Source organism: Alternaria arbusti (genome assembly GCF_024043155.1).
Source record: "Alternaria arbusti strain BMP 1465 chromosome Unknown scaffold_4, whole genome shotgun sequence".
Classification (NCBI taxonomy): Eukaryota; Fungi; Ascomycota; class Dothideomycetes; order Pleosporales; family Pleosporaceae; genus Alternaria; species Alternaria arbusti.
In genome coordinates, this window is record NW_026249944.1 from 888,687 (window position 1) to 911,375 (window position 22,689).

A 22,689-nucleotide genomic window follows, 5' to 3' on the forward strand; every position below is an offset into this window, starting at 1 on the left:
TTGAGCTCGTGATGCGGGTGATGACCACATGGCGTCTTGGAGGTGGTCAGAAAGACAGGAGGTTCAGAGCTATATGCGCCACGCGCAGTGTGAGCTGGGCTGAGGATGGGTACAAAGAGACTACCTGAATCAAGAGGCGATTCACGAGTGCCGGCGTTTACAAATGATAGCCCTAGGGTGGTCAGTTGTGCAGTGAACGGGCCGTTGTCAGAGGAAGGGGCCCTGGAGCGCACGATCTGCGATGGCGTGTGCTTGGCAGGGCCTCTGCAGACGTCGTAATAGCGCGGTGGAGCTGGAGTCGCAGCCCGGTCTCGAAAGCTGACCACCTTGGGCCTGCGCCGTGCGAGTGTTTGGAATTCCACGGTTGTGTTCCCATGTGCGGCACATGCTGGCAGCTGTGGTAGAGGCGCTTAGCAAGTCTATCAAAAGTCTATCAAGGCTGGATTAGGCTTTCACTCTTTACATCGCCCGCGGTCCCCTGGTCGTGGCCGCCGCATGGATTTGTCTGCCGCGTATCTTTCCAGACCCTGACCAGGCACTAGCCCGCCCATTGGCTCTGCACCTCCACACCACCACGACGCCGCTGCGAGGTGCGCCTGTCTCGTCGACCAACCTAACTGCCCTGGGCCCTCGTCGCGCACAGAAGCCGTTCGCCAGTGCACCGACGCCGCTGCTGGTCGTCGCCTTTGCTTTTGCGCCGTTGGCACCCACGCCTCCTCTCGCCTTGCACTGTAGTCTGCACTGTAGTCTGGTGCTAGCAACTTTGGGGATCGCCCAGACGACGAACCACTGAACACGCCCACGCCCTGCCAGCTGCCAATTGTCCCTCCGAGCACGACACGGCTCCGGCGCCGACTGCACGCCCGCCCTCGCGCTGCCCGCCAGCATTGCTCCTGCTGCTTCACCGACACGCATATTTCTAGCCCGCCATGGAGAGCCCGACCGGCTATCCAGAGTCTCCGATCGACGACGAGGTCGTGTATCCGTGCAAGGGATGCGGAGAGGTATGAGCCGCTGCTACCACGACTCCCCCTCTGCAATCGCTCATAGCAGTCTAGATCCTCGAGGAAGGCAAGGCCTTCGAGCTCGGTATGCTTCCCCGCTGAGCCAACACCACAACTACCATCGCGCCTTCCTCCCACCGCCCATGCCAGCCACCTGCCGAGGATGTACATGCTAACATTGCCTAGCCGGAAACCGATGGCATATCGACTGCTTCCGCTGCAACACGTGCGGCACCCTCCTCGACTCGGATGCGAACCTGCTGCTGCTCGGCGACGGCTCCCTGATATGCAACAACTGTACATATAGCTGCAACCACTGCGGCAACAAGATCGAGGATCTGGCCATCTTGACTGGTGACCAGGCCTTCTGTGCCAACTGCTTTCGGTGCAGGAATTGCAAGCGCAAGATCGAGAACCTGCGCTATGCCCGCACATCGCAGGGTATCTTCTGTATGTCGTGTCATGAGTCGCTCATGGCTCGACGGCGCAAGAAATCCAAAAAGCCGCCCTCAGTGGCGCCCAAGGTGGACAAATCACTGCCTGCTCTGCCTCCCCACGAGCAGAACCAGTCCACCTTCACCCCAGACCTGGATACGCCATCCGACATCTTCTCGGAGCCCACCACGACCGACGTATCTCCCAGACCTCCTCAGCCGCGCCGGGGTGATTCGTCGTCAAACTTCAGGCGCGATGCCTCACCAATTGGGGATACTGCACGAAGGGGTATGAAATCCACATGGCCTACATCATGCTCACACATAGCTAACCTAGCCACAACTACAGACAATACCACACTTCCAGCAACAACATACAACAAGGACAGCGCGCGTTCAGAGCTGGTAGACAACGGCGACGACGGCATCCTCCTCCCCTTCGCTCTCGATCCCAACCCTGCGCCCGGTCCATCCCCGCTCGGCCGACCCATCAGCAGATTCAATGACCGAACGCTGGGAGCCAAACCGACCGGAAGCGGTGACAGCAAGAGCGGGCGCGATTACTTTAGTAGGCCCACTGGCGATCATCGCGAGAAGCTGAAGGAGAATGGCTCTCGAGAAGCCTCCAAAGAGAGACGCCAGACGCAAACACAGAGCCCGCACATTGCCTTCCAAGAGAAAGGAAGGCAGCCTTCGGATACACTGGTCGAGACACTTAGGAAGAAGAAGGACATGTCCAACGAATCTCCTGCCGCTGAGCCTCGGTCAAGGAGTCAGCACGCTTCTCCCGCCCCTTCAGGGCCAGAACCCTTCAAACTACAGGATGTACCCAAGAACAAGAAGGCGGAGGCCAAACGCAAGGACTCCGAGGAGACGCCATCACCGCAACCGCAGCAACAGCAACAGCAGCAGCCGTCTTCTTCCAAGAACGACATCATGTCTGCGCGGCTGAGTCGTCCCCTCATCGAGCCAACCTTCACTAGCTCACCACCACTTGGCTCGCAAGATTCACCGCAGACCTCAGAATCGTCGTTCGGCTCCAATCTTCCGCTAGAAAGACCTGCGCGTGGTGATTCGCTCAAGGCTTCGACCCTCAAGCCTTCAGCCCCAATCTCACGAAACGAGAGGGCCCCATCACCCACCACACCGACTCTAAGCCATCCAGAGCGAACATCATCTACCAACACAGCCAGCGCGAACCTCAACGCCGGACTTGGCATACTCAGTCCTTCGGATTCGCCAGCCTCTAAGACTCCATCGGACCCTCCAGTTCTCCCCGCACGTTCAGGTGGACGGCCAGCCCCGCCCTCGACCGACACGTTCACATCTCCACGCGCACCCCCGCAACCACCTGCCATTCAGCAACACAAGACGAGCGATTCCATTAGCAGCGCCCAAAGCGAAGCATCCCGAGATGCATATGGAGCTGGTGGCCTTCCTCGATACAGCGCTCAGGGCGATTTCTCCATGGATGAGGATTTCGCGCGTTTGCTTGGAAGCCAGGATGGAAGAGATGAAAAAGACAACGGGGTGTTCAGGAGAGTTTCGAACGCTGTGTCCAAGCATGGGCGCAGTTTCAGTGATCGTGGTTCAGTCACATCACGAGGTCACAAAAAATGGCCTACGAACGGCTCCATCGACATTAGCAGCCCGACAGTTGCCTCGCCCGACACCAAAGAGGAAGGCGTCAACCTGCGCAACGAGCTGCGCCGCGCCCAGCAGCGGATCGCTGAGCTGGAGGCCGAGAAGAACGGCCTACAAGAATCGATGCATAGTGCCGCCGACATCAGACAGGCAAACACGGTTCTGCGAGAGAAGCGAAACACCATGGCTGTCTTGGATACGCAACGTGAGATGGTGATCCGCGAGCTTGAAATCATGACTGAACACCTCAAGCACGCTAAGAGCGGCCAGGGCAACGTTGAGATCGGTCAGCTCAAGTCAGACATTCTCAAAGACTTTGCAAACTCGTTGCAGAAGCTCAAAGACAATCTGGGAAATCAAATAGAGGATCTGATCACGAAGAGATCGGAGTTGACGGAGGAGATCTCGAACCTCATTCAGATGAAAGACAAGGGTTTCCAAGAGTACGAATCGCTCACGGCCGCTAACACTAGACTTTCCGCCATGAACAGGGACCTGGTAGACAACATCCAGACCAACCTTAAGAACAACAAGAAGAGTGGACAGAACCTTGATGTTGCTGCCAATGGCCTTGGTATATACAACGCGCAGCACAAGGGCGGCAAATCAGAAGTATCCGTGGATGCACCAGTAATACCGCATGATCACTCCTATGCCAATCTCGACGATGGCGAGGCGACAGTCGCGCAGCCGCAAGTCGTTAATATTAGGAAGACCGGAAAACCCACCAAATTCTCTACCTGGAAGAAGGGCGGACAAGCCATTACAAAGAACGTCACCAAGGGCTTCAAGGGAGCATTCGGTTCAGAGCAGAAGCAGGAGGACTACAACGTCAAGGTCATTGGCACTCCTTACGGCTCTGTGCACTCTGGGCCTGACATTGCAGCCATGTCCATGTCGAGTTCCATCAAAAGCCGGGATACCATGGACCAAGGAACCCCGCGAGGCTGGTTCGGTGGAAAGCCTGGCAACGTTAGACCAGGCGGCCCGCCCCAAGGCTTTAGGCCCATGCAGAACATCAACAACAGCACCACTAATCTGGCTGCCGCCGACGCCAGTACCGTGCTATTCGGGTCTGACCTGACAGCACGATGCGAGTTTGAACGGCAGATGATTCCACGCATCGTCAGCAGATGTATCGAAGAGGTCGAGCTTCGCGGCATGGACGTGGAAGGTATCTACCGTAAAAGCGGCGGTACCTCGCAGGTGAACCAAGTACGCAGTGGCTTCGAGACAGACACCGAGCACGACATCTCGGACCCAGATCTCGACATTCACTCCGTCACTTCTGCGCTGAAGAACTACTTCCGCAGGCTCCCTGTGCCGCTGATCACATACGATGTCTATGATCAGTTCCTTGAAGCTGGCCGTAAGTCCATACTATCCGACAACAGATCAAGTGCTAATGATTGTACAGAACTTGAAGAGCCGACTGCTCAGTCAAGAGCTTTGTCTGCCGCTGTGAACGAAATTCCCAAGGCTCATCGTGATACCTTGCAATTCCTCGTGTTCCATCTGTCGCGGGTCATACAGCACGCCAGTGACAATTTGGTAAGTACACACAATAGATGTTTGACGTGTACCATGACTAACATGTGAATAGATGACACCACTCAATGTCGCTGTCGTTTTTGCGCCAACCATCATGCGGCCTATGGACATCCAGCGCGAACTCACCGACGTGCAACAGCAGCGTGTCGCCGTGCAAGCGCTTCTGGAAAACTACAAAACAGTTTTCGGTGATGAATAAAGTGAGCACAACGCCCACAAAAACTCGCAAGGGCAATCGAAGGCGCCCAAAACTTCTGTTATATCGTTTCCATTTTTCAACATGTGTATCTACAGCGGGCGTTACCGGCCCGATCTCCAAGAGCTTGTTTGTCCTTGTCTGTGTATCATACGAATCTGCACACAGTTTTGGATCCTATCTGTATCGAGGTCCGTGAGGCGTGTATCGATGGCTACGATGGAGATTGTGTTTATACCCTTGGGCTTTTTGCTTGGTCATCTAAGCGAAGTCAGCGATATATAATGAATTTTTGAGACTATTGTTCTTGTATTCATCCGGTCCAGATCATTCACATGCTCCACATGGATGTGCTGTTCCTATGCTTGGCGCTTTCGCTACGTCGCCGCTAACGTGCTCAGGATGACGTCGGTCACCGCCCACTAAGCGAACAGGCATGTGAGGGAGCCTGTTTCCGGTCTCACACGATCGCCCATTGACTTCGCAGCTTCCCGGTACCCATCGACTGATCTGCAAACCTCACATCAACCCTTGCGACAGCACTTTTTCCACTTCTCTATCCAACCACCAATACCCCTCATACATCATGTCTTACGCAGAGATGGCCGCCAAGGGCCCCAAGCAGAGCCCCGAGGAGGTGAGTTGTTGAAGAGTGCTTGCAATGTGTGCCAATGCTAACTTGAAGATAGGCGTAAGTCACCCCGTTCATTTGGGAGGAGTTTACCCCTCCAACGTCAGCTTTGACGATGCATGACGGCACCCTGTGTTGCATCTTAGTCAAAATACAAGACCTGTGTTCTGAGGCATGAAACTGCTAGAGTTGTTCTGACGTAGCATTGCAGTCGCGCCCCCGCCCAACCTGAGATCGAGCACGCTTCCGACGACAGCGTACACTCCCTTGTCGACGTAGACAGCCCGCACATCTCCTCGGTCCCCTCGGACTACGAGTCGCAATCCGTCAAGACCGACACGCAAGCCGAGCGCATGGAGCGTGAAGAGGAAATCAAGGAAGAGGCCAAGCACATCAAGGACCGCGCTGCAGCAAAGAAGGAGGCAGCCAAGGACAAGATGAAGAAGAACGCCGACAACCCGGTCGTGCTGAGCAACGCAGTTGGCCTTGCCGTTGTTGGTGGCATCGTTGGATTTGGCGCATACAGGCAGTATGCCCGCGGCGAGCTGACCGGCAAGGTCGTCGCGGCCTGGGCTGCTGTCATTGGACTGTTCGGCGTTGGAGACTACTACGTCAGCCAGTACGTTGTCCAAATAGAAGTGCTCTGATGGCACGTGTGCTAACATTCGCAACAGGTACTTCTTCAAGCGCAACCCCCCGAAATAGACGTGCTGCCTGATCGCTTTGTTCAAATTTGCACTCTACTTCAATAGCACCTCGTACGACGGAATCATGCTGAAATCTTGATCATCTGGACTGTACCGATTTGGCTATGTTGTCTTCTTCTTTTCCGCGGTACCATACAGCAAGCAAGGGGTTCTCTACTCGGTTTCGGTCTTGAGGCGAGATGCCTTCATGAGTCCACTTCTGTATATATGAGGTCACGTTCAATATACCCGTTCAAACATCATCTTGACCATACCAAAGCCATTCAGATTACGCATGAAATTTCGAACGATTTGCGACTGCACTCTGATTACCATGTCGGATGTACTTAGGATGGTGCCCAGAATTCTCGGAAGTTCCACCACGTGATCCGAGATCTCCAGCCACGCAGATCCCTGCTCCTTCCGCTTAGAAATGCAGGTCCCATAACTTTTACGTAGTGACGACACTTCCGTGTACCGTTGACATCCGCCACGTCTCTCTCTTTGTATCTCTTTCCCGTTTCACATCTTTTAGCATCATGTTCCGTGCAGCCCCACGGTTAATTGCGCGTCCAGCGCTGCGACCCGCGCCACTACGGTCTGTCGCGCCGGCCAGGCGGTACTTGAGCACCGCACCACCATCACAAAAGTCGAGAAGTTTCAAGAGCTTGGTTGCTAGGCTGGGTGTTGCCGGAGCAATAATATACTATTACAACACCACGGATGTTTTCGCAGAGGAGCCAAGACGTATGTTCAGAGGCCAATGGACGGACGAATTGAACCAGAGTAGCTGATCCTGCCTCAGAACTTGTCCAACCCCTCCCAGAAACCGAAGTTGAATCCGAGCACCTCCCCACCATCGAATCCATCTCCGAAGAGCGCAAGCGACGACAAGCAGTACAGGCACAAATCGAGGCCCAGAAGCAAAAAGAGGCTGAGCGCGCACAACAGAATGCTAAGCCTTCAGAAGATGGCCAGGGTGGCATAGAAGGACTCGAGGAAGAGGCAGATCAACAGGGCGCATTCAACCCGGAGACAGGCGAGATCAATTGGGATTGCCCATGTCTGGGCGGCATGGCTCATGGCCCTTGTGGTGAGCAGTTCAAGGCGGCGTTCAGCTGCTTCGTATACTCCACCGAAGAGCCAAAGGGCATGGACTGCATCGACAAGTTCAAGTACGTCCACATTAGACAGCAGAGCCGTAACAGGCCCGCGCAGTTTATGTTTGAACAAGTAGCTGACAAAACTCAGGGACATGCAAAACTGTTTCCGCGAATACCCCGAAGTCTACGGCTCAGAGCTAGACGCTGACGCCGACGACGAAGACGACATGGCCGCCTCCGCCGAAACCCCATCCAACCCCTCCAACGCGCAACAAGACTCCTCATTACAACCCTCCACCAACGACCACGCCGCATCAGCGAAGGGGAAATTCTCCGGTGAACGCAACTCGAAACCCCACACACCAGAAAACAGCCTTGTCCCCGAAGAGTACAAGCCAAACGCCAAACACAACCCCGTAAACGACGCAAGGGGCGACATGAGCAGCCTGGATAGCGAGAAGGAGAAGGAGAAGAGCAAGCAGAAGCCAAAGGGCGACAGTGATACCGAGCGAGCGAATAAAGCGAGGGCGCAGGTTAAGAGCCAGGAACCTGTTAGTGAGAGCGAGAGTATGGTGCCGAAGGCTAGTCATGATGCGAAGTGATAGGAGTACAGGGAGGCTGGAGAGGAAGTAGAGGGGTTGTGAGGCATGTGTGATGAGGGTGGCATGCATGAAGAGATGATGGCATTGTATTATATAGTTACGTGTATAGCATGTCTGAAGAACCAAGGGGGCATTTAGACAGTGGTGTTCAACGCTTCTCTGCTACTGACGAAAATCATGTACAGTATATAGTTTCAACAAGACATTCTTGCAACATTCACATCAAAAACTCTTGAATGTGCTGAGAAAGGGAATTGCAATCGATCTCGATAACAGAAACTACTTGTACAGCAGGCACTCCCGCCTGCCAGAAAAGAAAAGACTTGAACACATCGGACCATTTGTAGCATAATCTTAGTTCCGAATAGCGTAGGCACCAACTCATTGTACGCCAGAAAACACCCCTTTGAGACCAACAACCACATATCCCCAATTCGATTCAGCGCATCATGCTATCCTGACGTTTGTGGTCTTCACCGTGTCCGTTGTGAGGCTTACAATCGACACGTGAGTCACACTGTCCCAAATCCTCACTACGAATGGCACTTGTCTGTTCTGCCTTTGTTTCCATGCGATAGTAAGGAAACGTCTCATACGCACACCCCGGCCTTGACTCAGAGGACCACATCTTGAACACGTCGCGCGCGCTAAGATGTCTCTAAATCTCTACTTTGCTGTAGCCCTCTGCGCCCTCGGCAAGGGGCTGAGCAACACCAGCGTCGACGCTGTCGCGCTTGACGCCCATGCTGTCCTCGCCCTTGCCTACGCCGAACATGCGCATGGCTTCCGTTAGCGCCTGGACGGCATCTTCGTTGCTCATGCTGCCGGGAAGACCCTGGCCGCCCATGGAGCTGCTGATGCGCTTGGTAGCGTCTTCGAGTGCGCGGACTCTCCTCTGGAAGTTGAGACGGTCCATAAAGAGCTGCTGGCGGCGGCGTTGCAGATCGCGGCGTTCGGCGGAGAGGAGCTTCTCAAAGTCGTTGAAGTGAGCGAGCTTGAGCTGTAGCTTTTGGAGTTGGAGGTTTACGGCGCCGGAGACGAGACGGGTGATGTGGCGTTCTTCGTGCGAGGCTAGTGCTGAGGAACGGGCGGCGGAAAGGGCGAAGGGAAGGGTGGCTAGAGGGTTGGGGTTGGAGGACGAGTCGGATTCCCGTGTGGCTACGGCGGTGGACTCGGCAGAGGGGTCGACGTCCATGGCGTCGCCGCCTTCTGGCTTCATGTCTGAGGCGGTCGCTGCGGGTGTAGACTGCTCGCCTTCCTTCTCTTTGCCCTTCTCTGATGGTGCGGTTGGGGCTTTGTTGATCTTCTCTTGAAGGATGCGCTTCATCTCGCCGACACTGCGCCCCGACGCTACTGCTGCCTCTGTGACGTTTGCGGGAGCAAGACCAGCTAGGAAGCTGACGACGCTGAGAATTGGGTTGTCGGCGTGGTGGATGGGTACACGGCCCTCGCTGAGGTACTCCAGATCGCGCAAGAATTTGGTTGAAGGAGCTGCAGATTGTGACTCTGGTAGATCCGCCTCGATGTACTTGTCCTCAATCTCGAGCTGCAGGAACTTCATCACGCACTGCTCGCGTGTCTTCGTCTGGACGTGGTCGGCGACACGGTTCCAGTCATCGTCAAACTCCTCCAAGCCCTCGAGTAGCAAAAGAGTCTCCTCTTCCGTCCACTTCTCTTCCGTCTCGGCCGCTGCTGAGTTCTCCGGGTTGGAGATCTTTGTGAAGTCGGCTGAGGATGTGCCTTGCGGGAAATTGCCCTCTACAAAACACCTAGGGCAAAGGTCGCGCTTCAAGCCACCAGCAGCCTTGATCTGGCCAGTCTGCTCGGAAGGTTTCGTTTCATGGAAATGTACACGGGTACATTCGACGCCGCAACTGAAGCAGTTGATGACCTTGGTTGGCTCCTTTGCAGCGGCTTCGAGATCCTTGACGTCTACCGAACCGTTGGCGGCACCTTCGCCATTAGCAGCTTTTGGCTCCACGGATGCTTCTTTGCCATTGGCCTCGTAGATGTTTCGTCCAGCTAAAGACTTGGTCTCGCTCTTTGCCGTCGGTTGCTGGCTCGCAGCACGGTCAGTGGCTGTGAGCTGCTTTCCGTCCGTGACTTTTGAGCCTGGTCCTGGTTGGAAAGGTTGCAGTCCGCGGGGGGTATCGACTGTGACACGGAAATGGCCGGTGAATGGAGGACCAATGTTCGATGGGCGTTCTTGAGGGTCGACCTGGTTGATATGTTAATCACGACTCAATGTAATCATATAGCGGCAAGATTTACTTGGTAGTTGATCAATCCCCACTGCTCGAGGAAAGCATGCACGCGCATGATAGCGCAGACGTCTCCTGCAAGATTTCTTCGGCATGCGGTAACTGTGAGGTACTCGGATGGGTTCAGGCGGTATGTGTTGATCATGAAATCGCGGTAATCACGGTAGACGGCTGGTGTCTTGCTGCGGTTGCGACCGTTGAAGAATTCGGGTAGGGCTTTGCGCTCGCGGTAGTCGATGTAGCGCATGTCGAACCAGGTTGCGTAGCTCGGGATGATGGTCGCATATGTCTGGGTAACAAAGTGTGAACGCGCTGCTGACTGCAAATCGGCTTTTGCTTGCGCCTCTGGGTCAGCAGCTTCACCACCCTCGCCGTTCTCCTTTTTCGCATCGTCGACGCCGCCCATCTCTTCGTCATCCTGGCCATCGGCGTCTTCCGCTTCCGGTCTTGGGCCATCGGGTGCATCGAGAGGGTTATCTGATGCAGCTGTGGGCGTGGCAGTAGCAGGATCGTTGGAAGACTCCTTGCCGGGTGCGTCTTCGAGCATGCTGGTATCTACGGAACTTAGCGGACTGTCGACTTGGAGGGGTTTCAAGGCCGGTGATTGGAACATGCGATCCAAGTCGGCAAGATCCAGTGCACCTAGGAGCTCGTCGTCATGGAATAGGTCGTCCATGGTGTTGACGCGACTGGCGGTGGGTATGGTGATGATTGGAATCAGGATGCGACCTACCTTGATCGAGCGCATTGGTGTCTGTGGCACCTTCACCAGTGAGACTTGGGTCCTGAGCAGTTGCGCTTGCTGTCGCGTCGTCGGCCATGGCTCGGGGAGTGTTGTGCGATGCGACGGAGCTGGAAGGCGCTATGCGGCAATGCAAAGGGGAAGTCGCGGGCGCGAGTACTCGGAGCGATTGCGCGATCGCAACGTGTCTTTTTCAACGTGCTGCCGCGTGGTCGTTGTTGGATGAGGGTGGGGATGGGGGGCTGCGATGGGTGGGTTGGAGTCGCGTCTGAAGTTCGCGATGCTCTCGAACGCCTAAGCAAAAAGAGCACTAAGGAGCATGGAGTAGTCTCACGTGATCAGCCTGCAGCCCCGATGCAGATGCAAGGCTAGTGCCGGATAACTAACCTGGCCAAACCGAGGTCATAGTTCTCCGCGCCGTTGGGTTGCTTTCACTGTTGCTCGACGAGGCGTCCTACACCACCTCCTCCAATTTTGCGTGTCTGTTTCTCCCAGAGGCATCGCACTGTTCCCGCCCACCATGTTCTCCGCCGCTCGTCAATCCGCCCTCCGCACAGCTCGCACACGGCTTCGGCAGTCGCAACCCACGGCCGTACCCCAATACTCCGCCTTCGCACGGTTAGCGTCGACGTTTGCCATTCTCGAGCAGAAGGAAGGAAAGATCGTCTCACAGTCATTGGCCGCCATCACAGCAGGGACAAAGCTTGGAGGTTCAATAACAGCCTTCATTGCTGGAAGTGGGGTCAAGTCGGCCGCAGACGAAGCAGCCAAGTCAAAGGGCGTAGAGAAGGTCATCTACGTTGAAAATGGAGCATACGATAGGGTCAGTAGTCCAAAGGGATATCGAATGACACGGGGCTGACAACATCCTGCAGTGTCTTCCCGAGAACTATGCGCCACTTCTGGTCGAGAACATCAAGAAGGGTGGATACACACATGTCGTCGCTGGTCACTCAGCGTTTGGAAAGAACATAATGCCGCGTGTCTCAGCGCTCTTGGACACACAGCAAATATCAGACATTACCGGCATTGAGGGCGAGGACAGTAAGTGAGCATCCTCTGAAGTGTGCAATAGGTTGTTAACCGGACTACAGCATTCGTTCGCCCAATCTACGCCGGTAACGCCATTATGACCGTCCAATCGTCCGACAGCACCAAAGTCATCACCGTTCGAGGCACCGCATTCCCCGCGCCTGAAACCGAAGGCGGAAACGCAACAGTGGAGGAGGGCGTCGACCCCAAGGCCGAATGCTCAACAGAGTGGATATCTGAGGACCTCCAGAAGTCTGACCGTCCCGATCTCGGCTCTGCAGAGAAGGTCGTCTCCGGTGGCCGTGGTCTGAAATCAAAGGAGGAGTTCGACAAGCTCATGCCACCGCTAGCAGACGCGCTCGGTGCCGCCATCGGCGCATCAAGAGCAGCAGTCGACAGTGGCTTTGCCGACAACAGCTTGCAAGTCGGCCAGACCGGAAAGAACGTTGCGCCACAATTATACCTGTGTGCCGGTATCTCTGGTGCTATTCAGCATCTGGCTGGTATGAAGGACAGCAAGGTCATTGCAGCCATCAACAAGGATGCTGAGGCACCTATTTTCCAGGTCGCGGATGTTGGTCTTGTTGGAGATCTATTCGAAAAGGTCCCAGAATTGACCGAGAAGCTCAAGTCGCAATAAGCACTGAGCGCATTGATACCTGTTGTATATAGTTTGAACAATATATCGACCAAACAAGGAACACAACTGCCACGAAGTCAACTACTGGGAGATATCCCGGTACATCCTCAAAATCATTGCATACCACAGCATGAAGCACGCAAGCACATCCTATACTTTCCAAAGAATCTCTAACTGCACGTGAATTATCAACCTTTTGATCTCCGAGTAACCCCGGCATTCGCAGCTTGGCGTGCGTCAACGGCTGATCGACGCCAGCACCCACCATCCGTCTCCACTACGCCGCGATAGCCGAGTCATCGAATCTGGCAATCTCGCTGGAGACCTGCTGAAACGCGCTGCTATGAACTCGCTGCTGAAGCTAGACTCTGATTTCCGACTTCTGTATTACCTTCCGTGTCTCCTCCCAACCTTGGAACTGTAGACGCGTTCACATTCCCAGCGCCACCGCTTCAGCTCTAGCGCCAGTTTCTCAGCAACTAGTCACACGCGTATATCCGTGCCCGACATATTGATCGCTGTTTCGCACCTTCTCGCGTTTTGCAGTGGAAAACGAACCTGAGGATACTTCGCGTTCTGGACTATTATCATCGTTTCTGGGTTTACCGAAGGCCCAACTCACTGTCTAGGGTTACGATGTCTGATGCCGGATCGCTCCGATGATGGCGCGTGAACATGAAGAACCGGGGCAGCCGAGCACGTCGGAACAATATAACGCCCAGGAAGAAGAAGATCAAAGAAAAGAGCAGTTGACACGCAAAGACCGTAAGAGGAAGAGATGGTGGAATGTCTGGAAGAAATGGGAGGGGCAGGATAGCGATTGGTGGTTCGCGAGCACTGGGATACCTGTAAGTGATGACTCGCACTGAAGTGTCGTTGCAAGAGGTTCATATGGCTCTTAACCACTACATCGACTTGACGAACTACGTTGTTCAGATGCTAACACCAAGTAAGCTCCTCGCTGCAACTCTCGGCCCCCTAGCAAATGTGAGCTCAATCGCCGCACTCGTAACTCCCTGGAGACAGCAAAACATCATCAACGGCGAACGAATCTCAGACTTCAAAGGCGTACCTTTCGGCGACCCGAGATGGTGCTACTGGATCAACGTAGCATCGCTGATCTGCGGCTTTCTCGGCAATCTCTTCCTTCTTCTGAACTTTACGCAGAGGATCCGTTATATCATTGCCCTACCTGTTACTGTGGTTCTGTGGTATCTTTCATCTGCTTTCCTCATAGCGATAACGATATGCATGATCACTTACGAACCACCGATCCGACCGGAACAAGGATATACCCAAGGATTTTGGTACGCCATTGCGGCTGCGGCGTTTTACACCATCTGTTCTATGCTTCTCATGGTCAACATGCTGGGCTTTTTTCTTGGTCACTACCCCGAAAACTTTGCTTTGAGCGACAGTCAAAGAACGCTTATTCTACAGACTATGGCGTTTTTCATCTGGTTAGGCGGTGGCGCCGCTGTCTTTGCGAAACTCGAGCAAGATGCTGGAGAAGATAGTTGGAGGTTTGCCGATGCCTTGTACTTCTGCGACGTCACTATCCTAACCGTTGGATTTGGCGACCTAGTGCCTACGACCGATGTTACTAGGGGTATTGTCTTCCCGTACTCTGTAGGCGGAACGATTACGCTAGCGCTCATCGTCTCCTCGCTTTACACGGCAGTTCGCGAGCTCGGCGACGAGAAGATTGTTCAGAAGCATGTCGATCGCATGCGCGAGCGGGTCGCAGAGCGTACAGTTACCAACTCGTTTGACCTCCGTCATCGGGAACGAGAAGCCCACCACCTTATTCGGAAACGTAAACTTGGCATTCCGAAGATATCAGGACCTAGTCAACCACGGCCCTTTCGAACCCCCATGGGCGAGTCTGTCCAGCATACATCCACTATGCAGGGTGTCGCCGATGCGCTGCATATAGGTTCCTCTAAGCCCAAGATCATGTTGTTGAAAGAAGAGAAGGATCGCTTTGAAGCGATGCGCAAGATCCAAGCCGACTCGAAGAAGTTCAAGCAGTGGATGGCGCTTTTCTGGTCCATCACTACTTTCTCGATCCTTTGGTGTGTGGGTGCAGTCGTTTTCTGGATCACCGAACAAGAAACACAGCACTTGACTTACTTCCAGTCGCTTTACTTCTGTTATGTCAGTCTATTAACAATCGGCTACGGTGACCTGGCACCGAGATCCAATTCCGGGCGCTGTTTCTTCGTCATCTGGAGCTTGATTGCCGTTCCGACCATGACTATCCTAGTCTCGGATCTAGGCGACACTGTCGTCGCTAATTTCAAGAAGTGGAGTGACGAGCTCGCAGATTTTACAGTACTGCCCAAGGCAGGTATCTGGCGTTCGTTTCTTGACAAGCATCCTTGGCTACTGCGATGGTTACAGCGATGGACAGATAAACGAGCGAGAAAGAAGCGATTGAGAAGGGGCTTCGACGTCTCTGACCCACGGTCTGATGACGGCATCGTAGATTCTTCCGACCCGCAAGACAGAGAGAGTATTTCGAACGACCCGGAAGATCGCGAAGCAGCAACCGATATAGAACTGACTCTCCACCCGACCGTCCCAGCCCTCGCCTCAGAAGCCGAAGCCGACATCACCAGCCCTCCCTCCCAGGCTTCATTGACCCGCCGCCTCGCCCTGTCCACCCAAAAGGTTTCTCTCGACCTCAAGACTAACGACAAGCGCTACACATACGAAGAATGGGTCGAGTTCACACGGCTCATCCGTCTGACGAGTCCGGAGCGTTTAGACCGCAATGTAGACACCGACAACATGGTTTCTGAAGATGAGAACGAAGAGGGATTGGTGAATTGGGATTGGATCGGGGATGATAGCCCTATGGTGTCTGGTATCAGCGAGAGCGAGTGGCTTATGAAGCGGCTGATTGAGAGTCTTGTGAGGTTGGAGAAAAGGAAGGAGGGGGCGAGACGGAGATCTGATGTTGAGGCTTTGAGGGAGATGGAATGTGGGAGGAGTGTGGGGAGTCGGCAGGATAGCATTGGGGGTCAGTAGACATGGTACACTTGATTCATGATTTTGGTAACAATTGATTCATCATTATCATTGTGATTGCCACTTCCACCGGCTTCATCGATACTCCTATATGACCCGCCATTCCATTGATCAATCGGACCGAAGAGTCTTCCATCAACATGCCAAATCCGCATATCCAAGCTCTCCAGTCTACTACCATCCCCCGTCTCAAAAGCCTCCTTCACACATCCAGCAGGGAACTTCACGATCCGGCAATAATGCTCCGCATAGCCACCTGCCACAAGAGTCTTCAACACGAGGTCTGCACCTGCTCTATGACCGAAGTTCTGCCAGGTCGTCACATTGACACCGTCCCCGCTGGCCGATGTGGCAACAGCCCAATCCGTCATGCAGAAGCTGCATCGGGCGCGCAGAGTATCGAGGGGCTTGGAATCGAAAGTAGAGTAGAAGTCGAAGGCGTCGTCGTCAGAGTCGTTGTCATCATCGGTGTATCTGCGGGGGTGCAGTGCGTTGCTGAGGGATTGGCAGCACCTGCGGTGAAGTAAGATGAACTGCTGTGCACTTCTCTTGAGTTCTGTCTTACCATGGGAATTTATGATGCTGTGTGCTGACGTGCCGACATAGCGGGAGGTTGAAGGAAGACAGCTCATGCATCTGGATCTGCTTCGTGCCTGCCACGCGGTGAATGCGATAGTCGCAGCGTAGCAACAGGCGCGCAGCAACAATCTTTGGTGTCACTTTTAGTCCCATCTGAACGCGTCCGCCTTGGGTCTGCTCTAGCGGTTCCAAGGTGCGAGACGCGCAGTAGTTGAAGCTGTCAAGTCCAAGGCCGTGTTCGTCACCACAGGCATCGCGCTTCAGAGCGAGTGCGAAGTGCGACAAGGTGATTGTGTAGTTAAAACGGCTGGCTAGGACTTTGTAGGCGCACTCAAGCCCGTGTGGTGTAGGTGAATAGGTTTGCGGTGTTGATGTCGTATCTCGCTTCTTTAGACGCCAGTCTGAAGGTATTCGGTAATAGTAGTCGGGGAGATCTCGTTCCAGCAAAAAGAGAAATTCAGAACGATCGTCTCCGAAGACGCTAGATGGGCCTATGAATAGGCTGAATACGTCGAAGAACCGTTTGCACGAGAATGCTAATGCCGCGACGGCGCTTGGTGACAGATGTTCGGCGATAGCGAGGTGGATCTCTGTCGGGACATTTGGGCCTAGAATGGGCGATCTTATTGGCAAGGTCTGATCGCTGATAGTGAGTTTTGGTGGCCGTTGGGTGCTGTTGCTTTGCTCCTCTTCAAGGTGTCGCCGACTGGAGAATGTGCAACCCATACTGAGCTCGCGGAATGTGGTCAACTTGTGTGTTGAGAATCGATACCTTGGTGAGGTGGATAGAGGATCTCAGGGATCTCATGGCGTGTGCCTTGGGGTGCGGCTTGCGTACCATGGTAAAGGGAAAGGACATTTTCCTCCCCTCCTTCCTAGATACCACCACGGGGTCTCTCACCTCGCTGCACTCTGTACATTGCCTCGCATGTTTATAGCCATGCTGTGGCTTAAGATCGCATCTGTTCGTCTTCTTACCTACGATATCTGAACTTGCACTACGGATCAGTCTGCTTGTTCCAAGGTTCTACCAACCCCAGGAATTGCTCGATAAGCATGCGCAGTCATGTTCGTGAGCGCACTTCCAAGCACAGGATATCGTACCTTCCTAGGGCTCCCTAACCTTAGGCAGCAATGTTTCGTCACTCCATCATCCTTGCGGCACCCTTAGCACATGGCTTGGCCATGGTTATTTCCGAATTCGGTGTGCTCGCGCATTCTGACTGGTCCGCTCGCAAAGTCACGTGAGCTATGGGTGATAATTACCCAGGTAGGTATCAATGCCAGCTACGAGGCCGCCAAAAAAGCAGATCGACGAGCATCTCGGTCGCATGCAGTTGCAATGAAGGCGTCTGCTACCATCTTGAAAAGCTCAAGGGAAGTCTACAGGCTTGTCTGTGAACGGGCAATGGTTGTGCGGAAGGTAGAGGCTTGATGAGTGCCGGTCGATCGGTGGGGTCGGACTTTCAGCCACCGACGTCCGTTCACTCACTCACTCACTCACTCACTCCAGGGCTCAGAGAACGCTGGACAACACCAACATTCTAGGAGACTTCAACATTTGCGCGCTCGATTCAATTCTTGTTGCGAAGAGCATTTGCTGGCTGTGCTCAGCAGTCGACATGACTAATCCGCACTGGCCTTGGGTCCAGACGTCGAGTCACAACAGACGCGCGTTGACCCATGCGTCTCGCAGGTAGTCGCTCGATTAGGAAGGATGGTGGTGAAGCGAGAAGTCGCGCGGTTAGCGCCTCCCCTGGCTGAGTTTCGTACTTCGTACAGCACTTGGCGCGCGACGAACATTGGCCCCGGTGCAAACGATCGTTATAAGGTACACTCTCACTCCGATTTTCGACGGTGTGCGTGTCGAATCGGAACGCAGACACGGCTTGATCCGGTGTACATAAGAATACGATCTATACGGCAAACACATCACCAGGCACCAACTTTCGTCCTTCGCTTTAAGATGACCGCCTCTTCTACCGTCGAATAACCATTCATCTCAAAGCCGCACTTTGTCGCTTTCTTACGCTCCTTTGCATCGCACAGCCATGAACTCTAAGGACACTGACGGTCAATCGCCACCTCGGCCAACGATCGATGCTGAGGTGGAGAGCGCTGCGATCGCCGCTCAAGTTTTAGAGACAGGATCCGATGAAAAGAACGGCGTCATTGAACATGCAGAGCAAGATGAAAGTACCTCATCACAAGCAAAGAAAGTGCCTGAAGCGGGCATGAAGAATTACTTCGTGAGTAAGTCGCCTTGGATGTTACTCTTGGCTGACAAACGATCAGCGAGTCTTCTCCCATGGAACTACTCTCGATTACTGGCTCATATTCATGTGCTGTGTCACCTCGATAGCCTCCGGCGTTACGTTTCCTCTGATGAACGTCGTCTTCGGTATGACCTGATACTCCAGAATCCGTTGGCATCCTCCCCGAATACTGACAGCAGCCAGGTCAATTAGTCGGATCTTTCACCAATTACTTCATCCCGGGAACGACCATGACAGCCGGGGAATTTCAAGCTGAGATCAACAGGCTTACCCTGTTTCTTGTCTACCTCTTCATCGCGAAGTTTGTGTTGTCTTATATATCAATGGTATGCATGCATGCCATGAAGAGGCTACCATTATACTAATGCTGGTATAGCTTACCATCCGAATCAGCGGCCTGAGGATCTCTGCTGCATTGCGTCAAGCATATCTACGAGCCTTGTTCGCACAGCCAATTAGTGTCATAGACACGATAAGTCCCGGCAAGGTGTCCACGCGAATTACCACCTCTTCCAACACGGTCCAACTCGCAATATCACAGCACATTGCCATGCTCTTCCAGGTTCTTGCGTTCGTGATCGGAGCGTATGTGGTGGCTTTCATCAAAGGCCCACTGCTTACCGTAGTCGCATCTGCTTCGCTTCCGTTCATCCTCGTCGTGTTTGGTATCATAGTACCACCTTTCATCCGGATCCACAAAGTTACCGAGAAGCATCATGAAGATGCTTCTGCTATGGCTTTCGAGATGTTCTCGTCCATTCGCATTGTCGCTGCGTTTGGTGCAGAGGCGAAATTGGCGAGGTTGCACGAGGCCTTGTTGGACAAAGCTGCGACTAACGAGGCCAGAGCTGCGCCTCTCATGGGTCTCGTGATGTCACCCATGATGATTGGACAGTATGGCACCTTTGCGATTGCGTTTTGGTTCGGCATCAAACAGTATTCGGAAGGCAAGAACATCGACGTTGGAACGATAGTGGTGGTTCTGTTCTCTGTCATGATGGCAATAACGAACGTCGGTAGGGTTGTGGCCCCAATCATGGCCATTGCGAAGGCATCTTCTGCCGCTACCGAATTATTCATCACGATCGATGCAGCCGTTCCCGATACCACTGGATTGAAAGAGCCGGATGTCACCGCCAACGCAAACATCAGCTTTCAAAACGTCGCCTTCTCATACCCAAGCCGACCAAATGTTCCGATCCTTGGAGGTCTTGACCTCGAGTTTGAGGCAGGAAAAGTTACCGCTATTGTTGGTCCGTCTGGGAGTGGTAAGCAGTTTCTACTCTGCAATTCATGTTCTAGTTACTAACCACTTGCCTCAACTTTTAGGAAAGTCTACTATCGTGGGGTTGTTGCAGAGATGGTACGAGCTCTCAGGCACAACAGCTACGGCCACCTCTGACGATCACGCGGCCGACCCATCGCCTCACGAGGACGCACACGACAACGAGAAGGACAGCCCGCAAAAGTCTCGATGGTTCAAGAAGAAAGCTGTGCCGAAAGATGGAGACAAACAAGCATCTGCGGAGAAGGCTGGAGAAGGCGAGAGCAAAGACGAGGAGCCTGGTCTGGGCCCAAACACTTGCACTGGTGCTATCCGGATCGGAGATACCAACCTACGAGATGTCGACTTAAAATGGTGGCGCTCTCAGATTGGTCTAGTCCAGCAAGAGCCCTTCCTGTTCAACGACACTCTATACAACAACATCGCGTTCGGTCTTATTGGTACTCAGTACGAAGACTTGCCCAAAGAAGAGAAAAAGATACTGGTCGATGAGGCGTGTCGCGAAGCCTACGCCGAAGAATTCATCGCCAAACTTCCTGAAGGTTACGAGACTTTGGTAGGCGAGAGTGGTATCAAGCTTTCGGGTGGACAGCGACAACGAGTTGCGATCGCGCGGAGCATCATCAAACAACCTCCTATATTGATTCTCGACGAGGCTACGAGCGCTATCGATGTACGCACCGAGCGCATTGTTCAACAGGCTCTCGATCGCGTATCGAAGAATCGGACGACTATCGTCATCGCGCATCGTCTTTCTACCATCAGGCGTGCGGACAAGATCGTAGTCTTACGTCAAGGCGCTCTCGTGGAACAAGGTACCCATGATGAGCTGTTGAAGCTAGAAGCTGGTGTCTACTACGGCTTGGTCCATGCCCAAGAGATCGCTACGGAAGCGGAACAGGACGCTGATGCTAGCTCGCTCGAAAAGGTGAAGAGCGCAGACACTGCAATAGTCGAAGACTACAAGCAGAGCACCGATGTTTCCAAAGTAGCCGAAGATCCAAAGTACAAACAGCAAGGTCTCTTTGGCAGCTTCGGGCGTCTTCTCTACGAACAACGAGGACATTGGATCTTATACAGTGTCGCTATCGTGGGTATACTGGCTACCGGTGTCGTATTCCCACTCCAGGCCTACATCTTCGCACATGTCGTCAACGTTTTCACACTTCCCATGGGCGAACTCGTCAGCCAGGGTAACTTCTGGGCAGGCATGTTCGGTGTTCTAGCTGCGAGTACCTTTCTATCCTACTTTTTCATGGGCTTGGCCTGTCACCTCATCTCTGTCGCCGTAACAAGGACCTATCGCCAAGAATACCTGGATAATCTCATCCGCAAACGCATTGCCTTCTTCGACGATCAAGGGCATAGCCCTGGATCTCTAACATCAACCCTGAGCTCAGACTCGACACAGATCCAGCAGCTGATGGCAACAGAGATGTCCATTGCGCTCGTTGCTATAGTCAACGTAGTGGGCTCCGTAATCATCTCTTTCATCTACGGATGGAAACTGTCGCTTGTTGCCCTATTTTCCGCGCTACCACTCATCTTGGCTGCTGGATATCTACGTGTGCGCCTCGAAAACGAGTTTGAAAAGACCAACGCAAAGGTTTTTGAAGACAGCAGCCAGTTTGCTTCAGAAGCTGTCGGTGCTTTCCGCACAGTGTCGAGTCTTATCATGGAAGATATGATCGGTCAGCGCTACGAGACCTTGCTGAAAGGTCACGTCACAAAAGCCTTTTCAAGCGCCAAGTATGGCACTCTTGTTTTTGCGGCAAGTGACAGCATCGAATTGGCTTGCATGGCTCTTACCTTCTGGTACGGTGGTACTCTCCTGGCTTCCCGCGAGTACAGCCCTGTCAACTTTTTCGTCATCTACCAAGCTATTGTGCAAGGCGCCATTGCAGCAGGACAGTTCTTCTCGTATGCCCCCAATATGGCCCAAGCGACCGGCGCCGCAAACCGCATTCTCAGTATGCGTCCATCAAAGACCACTGCAACAGCCACATACCCGCCTTTGCACAAACCAGAAGAAGGCGTTGGCATCGAGTTCCAGAATGTGTCTTTCGCCTACAAAACCCGCGAAGTGCCCGTTCTATCCAACCTCGACATCCAAGTCCAACCAGGCCAGTTCGCCGCACTTGTGGGTGCATCCGGCTGCGGGAAATCTACTACAATATCCCTCCTCGAGCGCTTCTACGATGCAACATCTGGCCGCATCCTCTACAACGGACAAGACATCACGACTCTTGATCCCGCAGAATATCGCAAGCAGATCAGTCTCGTCAGCCAAGAGCCTACGCTGTACGAAGGCACGATACGCGAAAACGTTGCTTTATCTGTCGATACCGCTACGGATGAAGACATCGAGCAAGCATGCCGTGACGCCCAGATCCACGACTTCATCACATCCCTGCCCGAGGGATATGCCCAGCGCCTAGGACCAAAGGGCATGTCGCTGTCTGGTGGTCAGAAACAGCGTCTTAGTCTCGCTCGTGCCTTGTTGCGTAAACCAAAACTCCTTTTACTGGATGAAGCGACATCCTCTCTCGACTCTGAATCTGAGAAGTTGGTGCAGGATGCTATTGAGCGTGCTGCTGGCGAGGGCGGAAGAACAGTGATTGCAGTCGCGCATCGCCTTGCTACGATTCAGAAGGCGGATGTCATCTTTGTTTTGGGTAGTGGCATGGTGCTGGAGAGGGGTGACCACCAAGGGCTGTTGAGGAAACGGGGTGTCTACTGGCAGATGGTGAGTTTGAATCTGATCTACTTATCCGAATTAAGATGTGCTAACTCTTCATCAGTGCCAGGCTCAAGCTTTAGACCGGTAGCACTGGACAATACTAACTTCGGCATTCATTACGTTCGCGGAATACCTTCTTTTAATCATCTCTTCTCATTCTTGAAACACTTGTAATTTTGAGTAGCTGGCTGCAATAACACTCTTTAGATGCTATACTCTGATTGCATGGAAATGTGCTATTGCCCTTCTG

The 22,689-nt window shown here is 53.5% G+C and overlaps 7 protein-coding genes across 7 annotated transcripts; 6 read left to right on the top strand and 1 right to left on the bottom strand.

The window, feature by feature from the left end:
- Positions 1-929: 929 nt before the first annotated feature.
- Positions 930-4,832, top strand: J4E86_003936 (uncharacterized protein; the record flags this gene model as incomplete). Its single annotated transcript, XM_051444485.1, has 6 exons — positions 930-1,004; positions 1,059-1,089; positions 1,191-1,727; positions 1,788-4,451; positions 4,500-4,633; positions 4,686-4,832. 6 exons carry the CDS (start codon positions 930-932, stop codon positions 4,830-4,832), a joined length of 3,588 nt encoding a protein of 1,195 aa, XP_051304110.1.
- Positions 4,833-5,415: 583 nt separating this feature from the next.
- J4E86_003937 (uncharacterized protein) lies at positions 5,416-6,165 on the top strand (the record flags this gene model as incomplete). Its single annotated transcript, XM_051444486.1, has 3 exons — positions 5,416-5,466; positions 5,664-6,079; positions 6,135-6,165. The coding sequence occupies 3 exons, from the start codon at positions 5,416-5,418 to the stop codon at positions 6,163-6,165; spliced, it is 498 nt and encodes a 165-aa protein (XP_051304111.1).
- A 520-nt stretch (positions 6,166-6,685) lies between these two features.
- On the top strand, positions 6,686-7,851 carry J4E86_003938 (uncharacterized protein; the record flags this gene model as incomplete). Its single annotated transcript, XM_051444487.1, has 3 exons — positions 6,686-6,893; positions 6,952-7,321; positions 7,398-7,851. The coding sequence occupies 3 exons, from the start codon at positions 6,686-6,688 to the stop codon at positions 7,849-7,851; spliced, it is 1,032 nt and encodes a 343-aa protein (XP_051304112.1).
- Positions 7,852-8,509: 658 nt separating this feature from the next.
- Positions 8,510-10,933, bottom strand: J4E86_003939 (uncharacterized protein; the record flags this gene model as incomplete). The annotated part of the gene is made up of 3 exons (XM_051444488.1): positions 8,510-10,069; positions 10,123-10,667; positions 10,846-10,933. 3 exons carry the CDS (start codon positions 10,931-10,933, stop codon positions 8,510-8,512), a joined length of 2,193 nt encoding a protein of 730 aa, XP_051304113.1.
- A 441-nt stretch (positions 10,934-11,374) lies between these two features.
- J4E86_003940 (uncharacterized protein) lies at positions 11,375-12,526 on the top strand (the record flags this gene model as incomplete). Its single annotated transcript, XM_051444489.1, has 3 exons — positions 11,375-11,677; positions 11,730-11,898; positions 11,949-12,526. The coding sequence occupies 3 exons, from the start codon at positions 11,375-11,377 to the stop codon at positions 12,524-12,526; spliced, it is 1,050 nt and encodes a 349-aa protein (XP_051304114.1).
- Positions 12,527-13,188: 662 nt separating this feature from the next.
- Positions 13,189-15,559, top strand: J4E86_003941 (uncharacterized protein; the record flags this gene model as incomplete). The annotated part of the gene is made up of 2 exons (XM_051444490.1): positions 13,189-13,374; positions 13,481-15,559. The coding sequence occupies 2 exons, from the start codon at positions 13,189-13,191 to the stop codon at positions 15,557-15,559; spliced, it is 2,265 nt and encodes a 754-aa protein (XP_051304115.1).
- A 2,630-nt stretch (positions 15,560-18,189) lies between these two features.
- TR06 (ABC-type transporter tr06) lies at positions 18,190-22,527 on the top strand (the record flags this gene model as incomplete). Its single annotated transcript, XM_051444491.1, has 6 exons — positions 18,190-18,387; positions 18,434-18,539; positions 18,598-18,740; positions 18,791-19,682; positions 19,744-22,445; positions 22,501-22,527. 6 exons carry the CDS (start codon positions 18,190-18,192, stop codon positions 22,525-22,527), a joined length of 4,068 nt encoding a protein of 1,355 aa, XP_051304116.1.
- Positions 22,528-22,689: the final 162 nt, after the last annotated feature.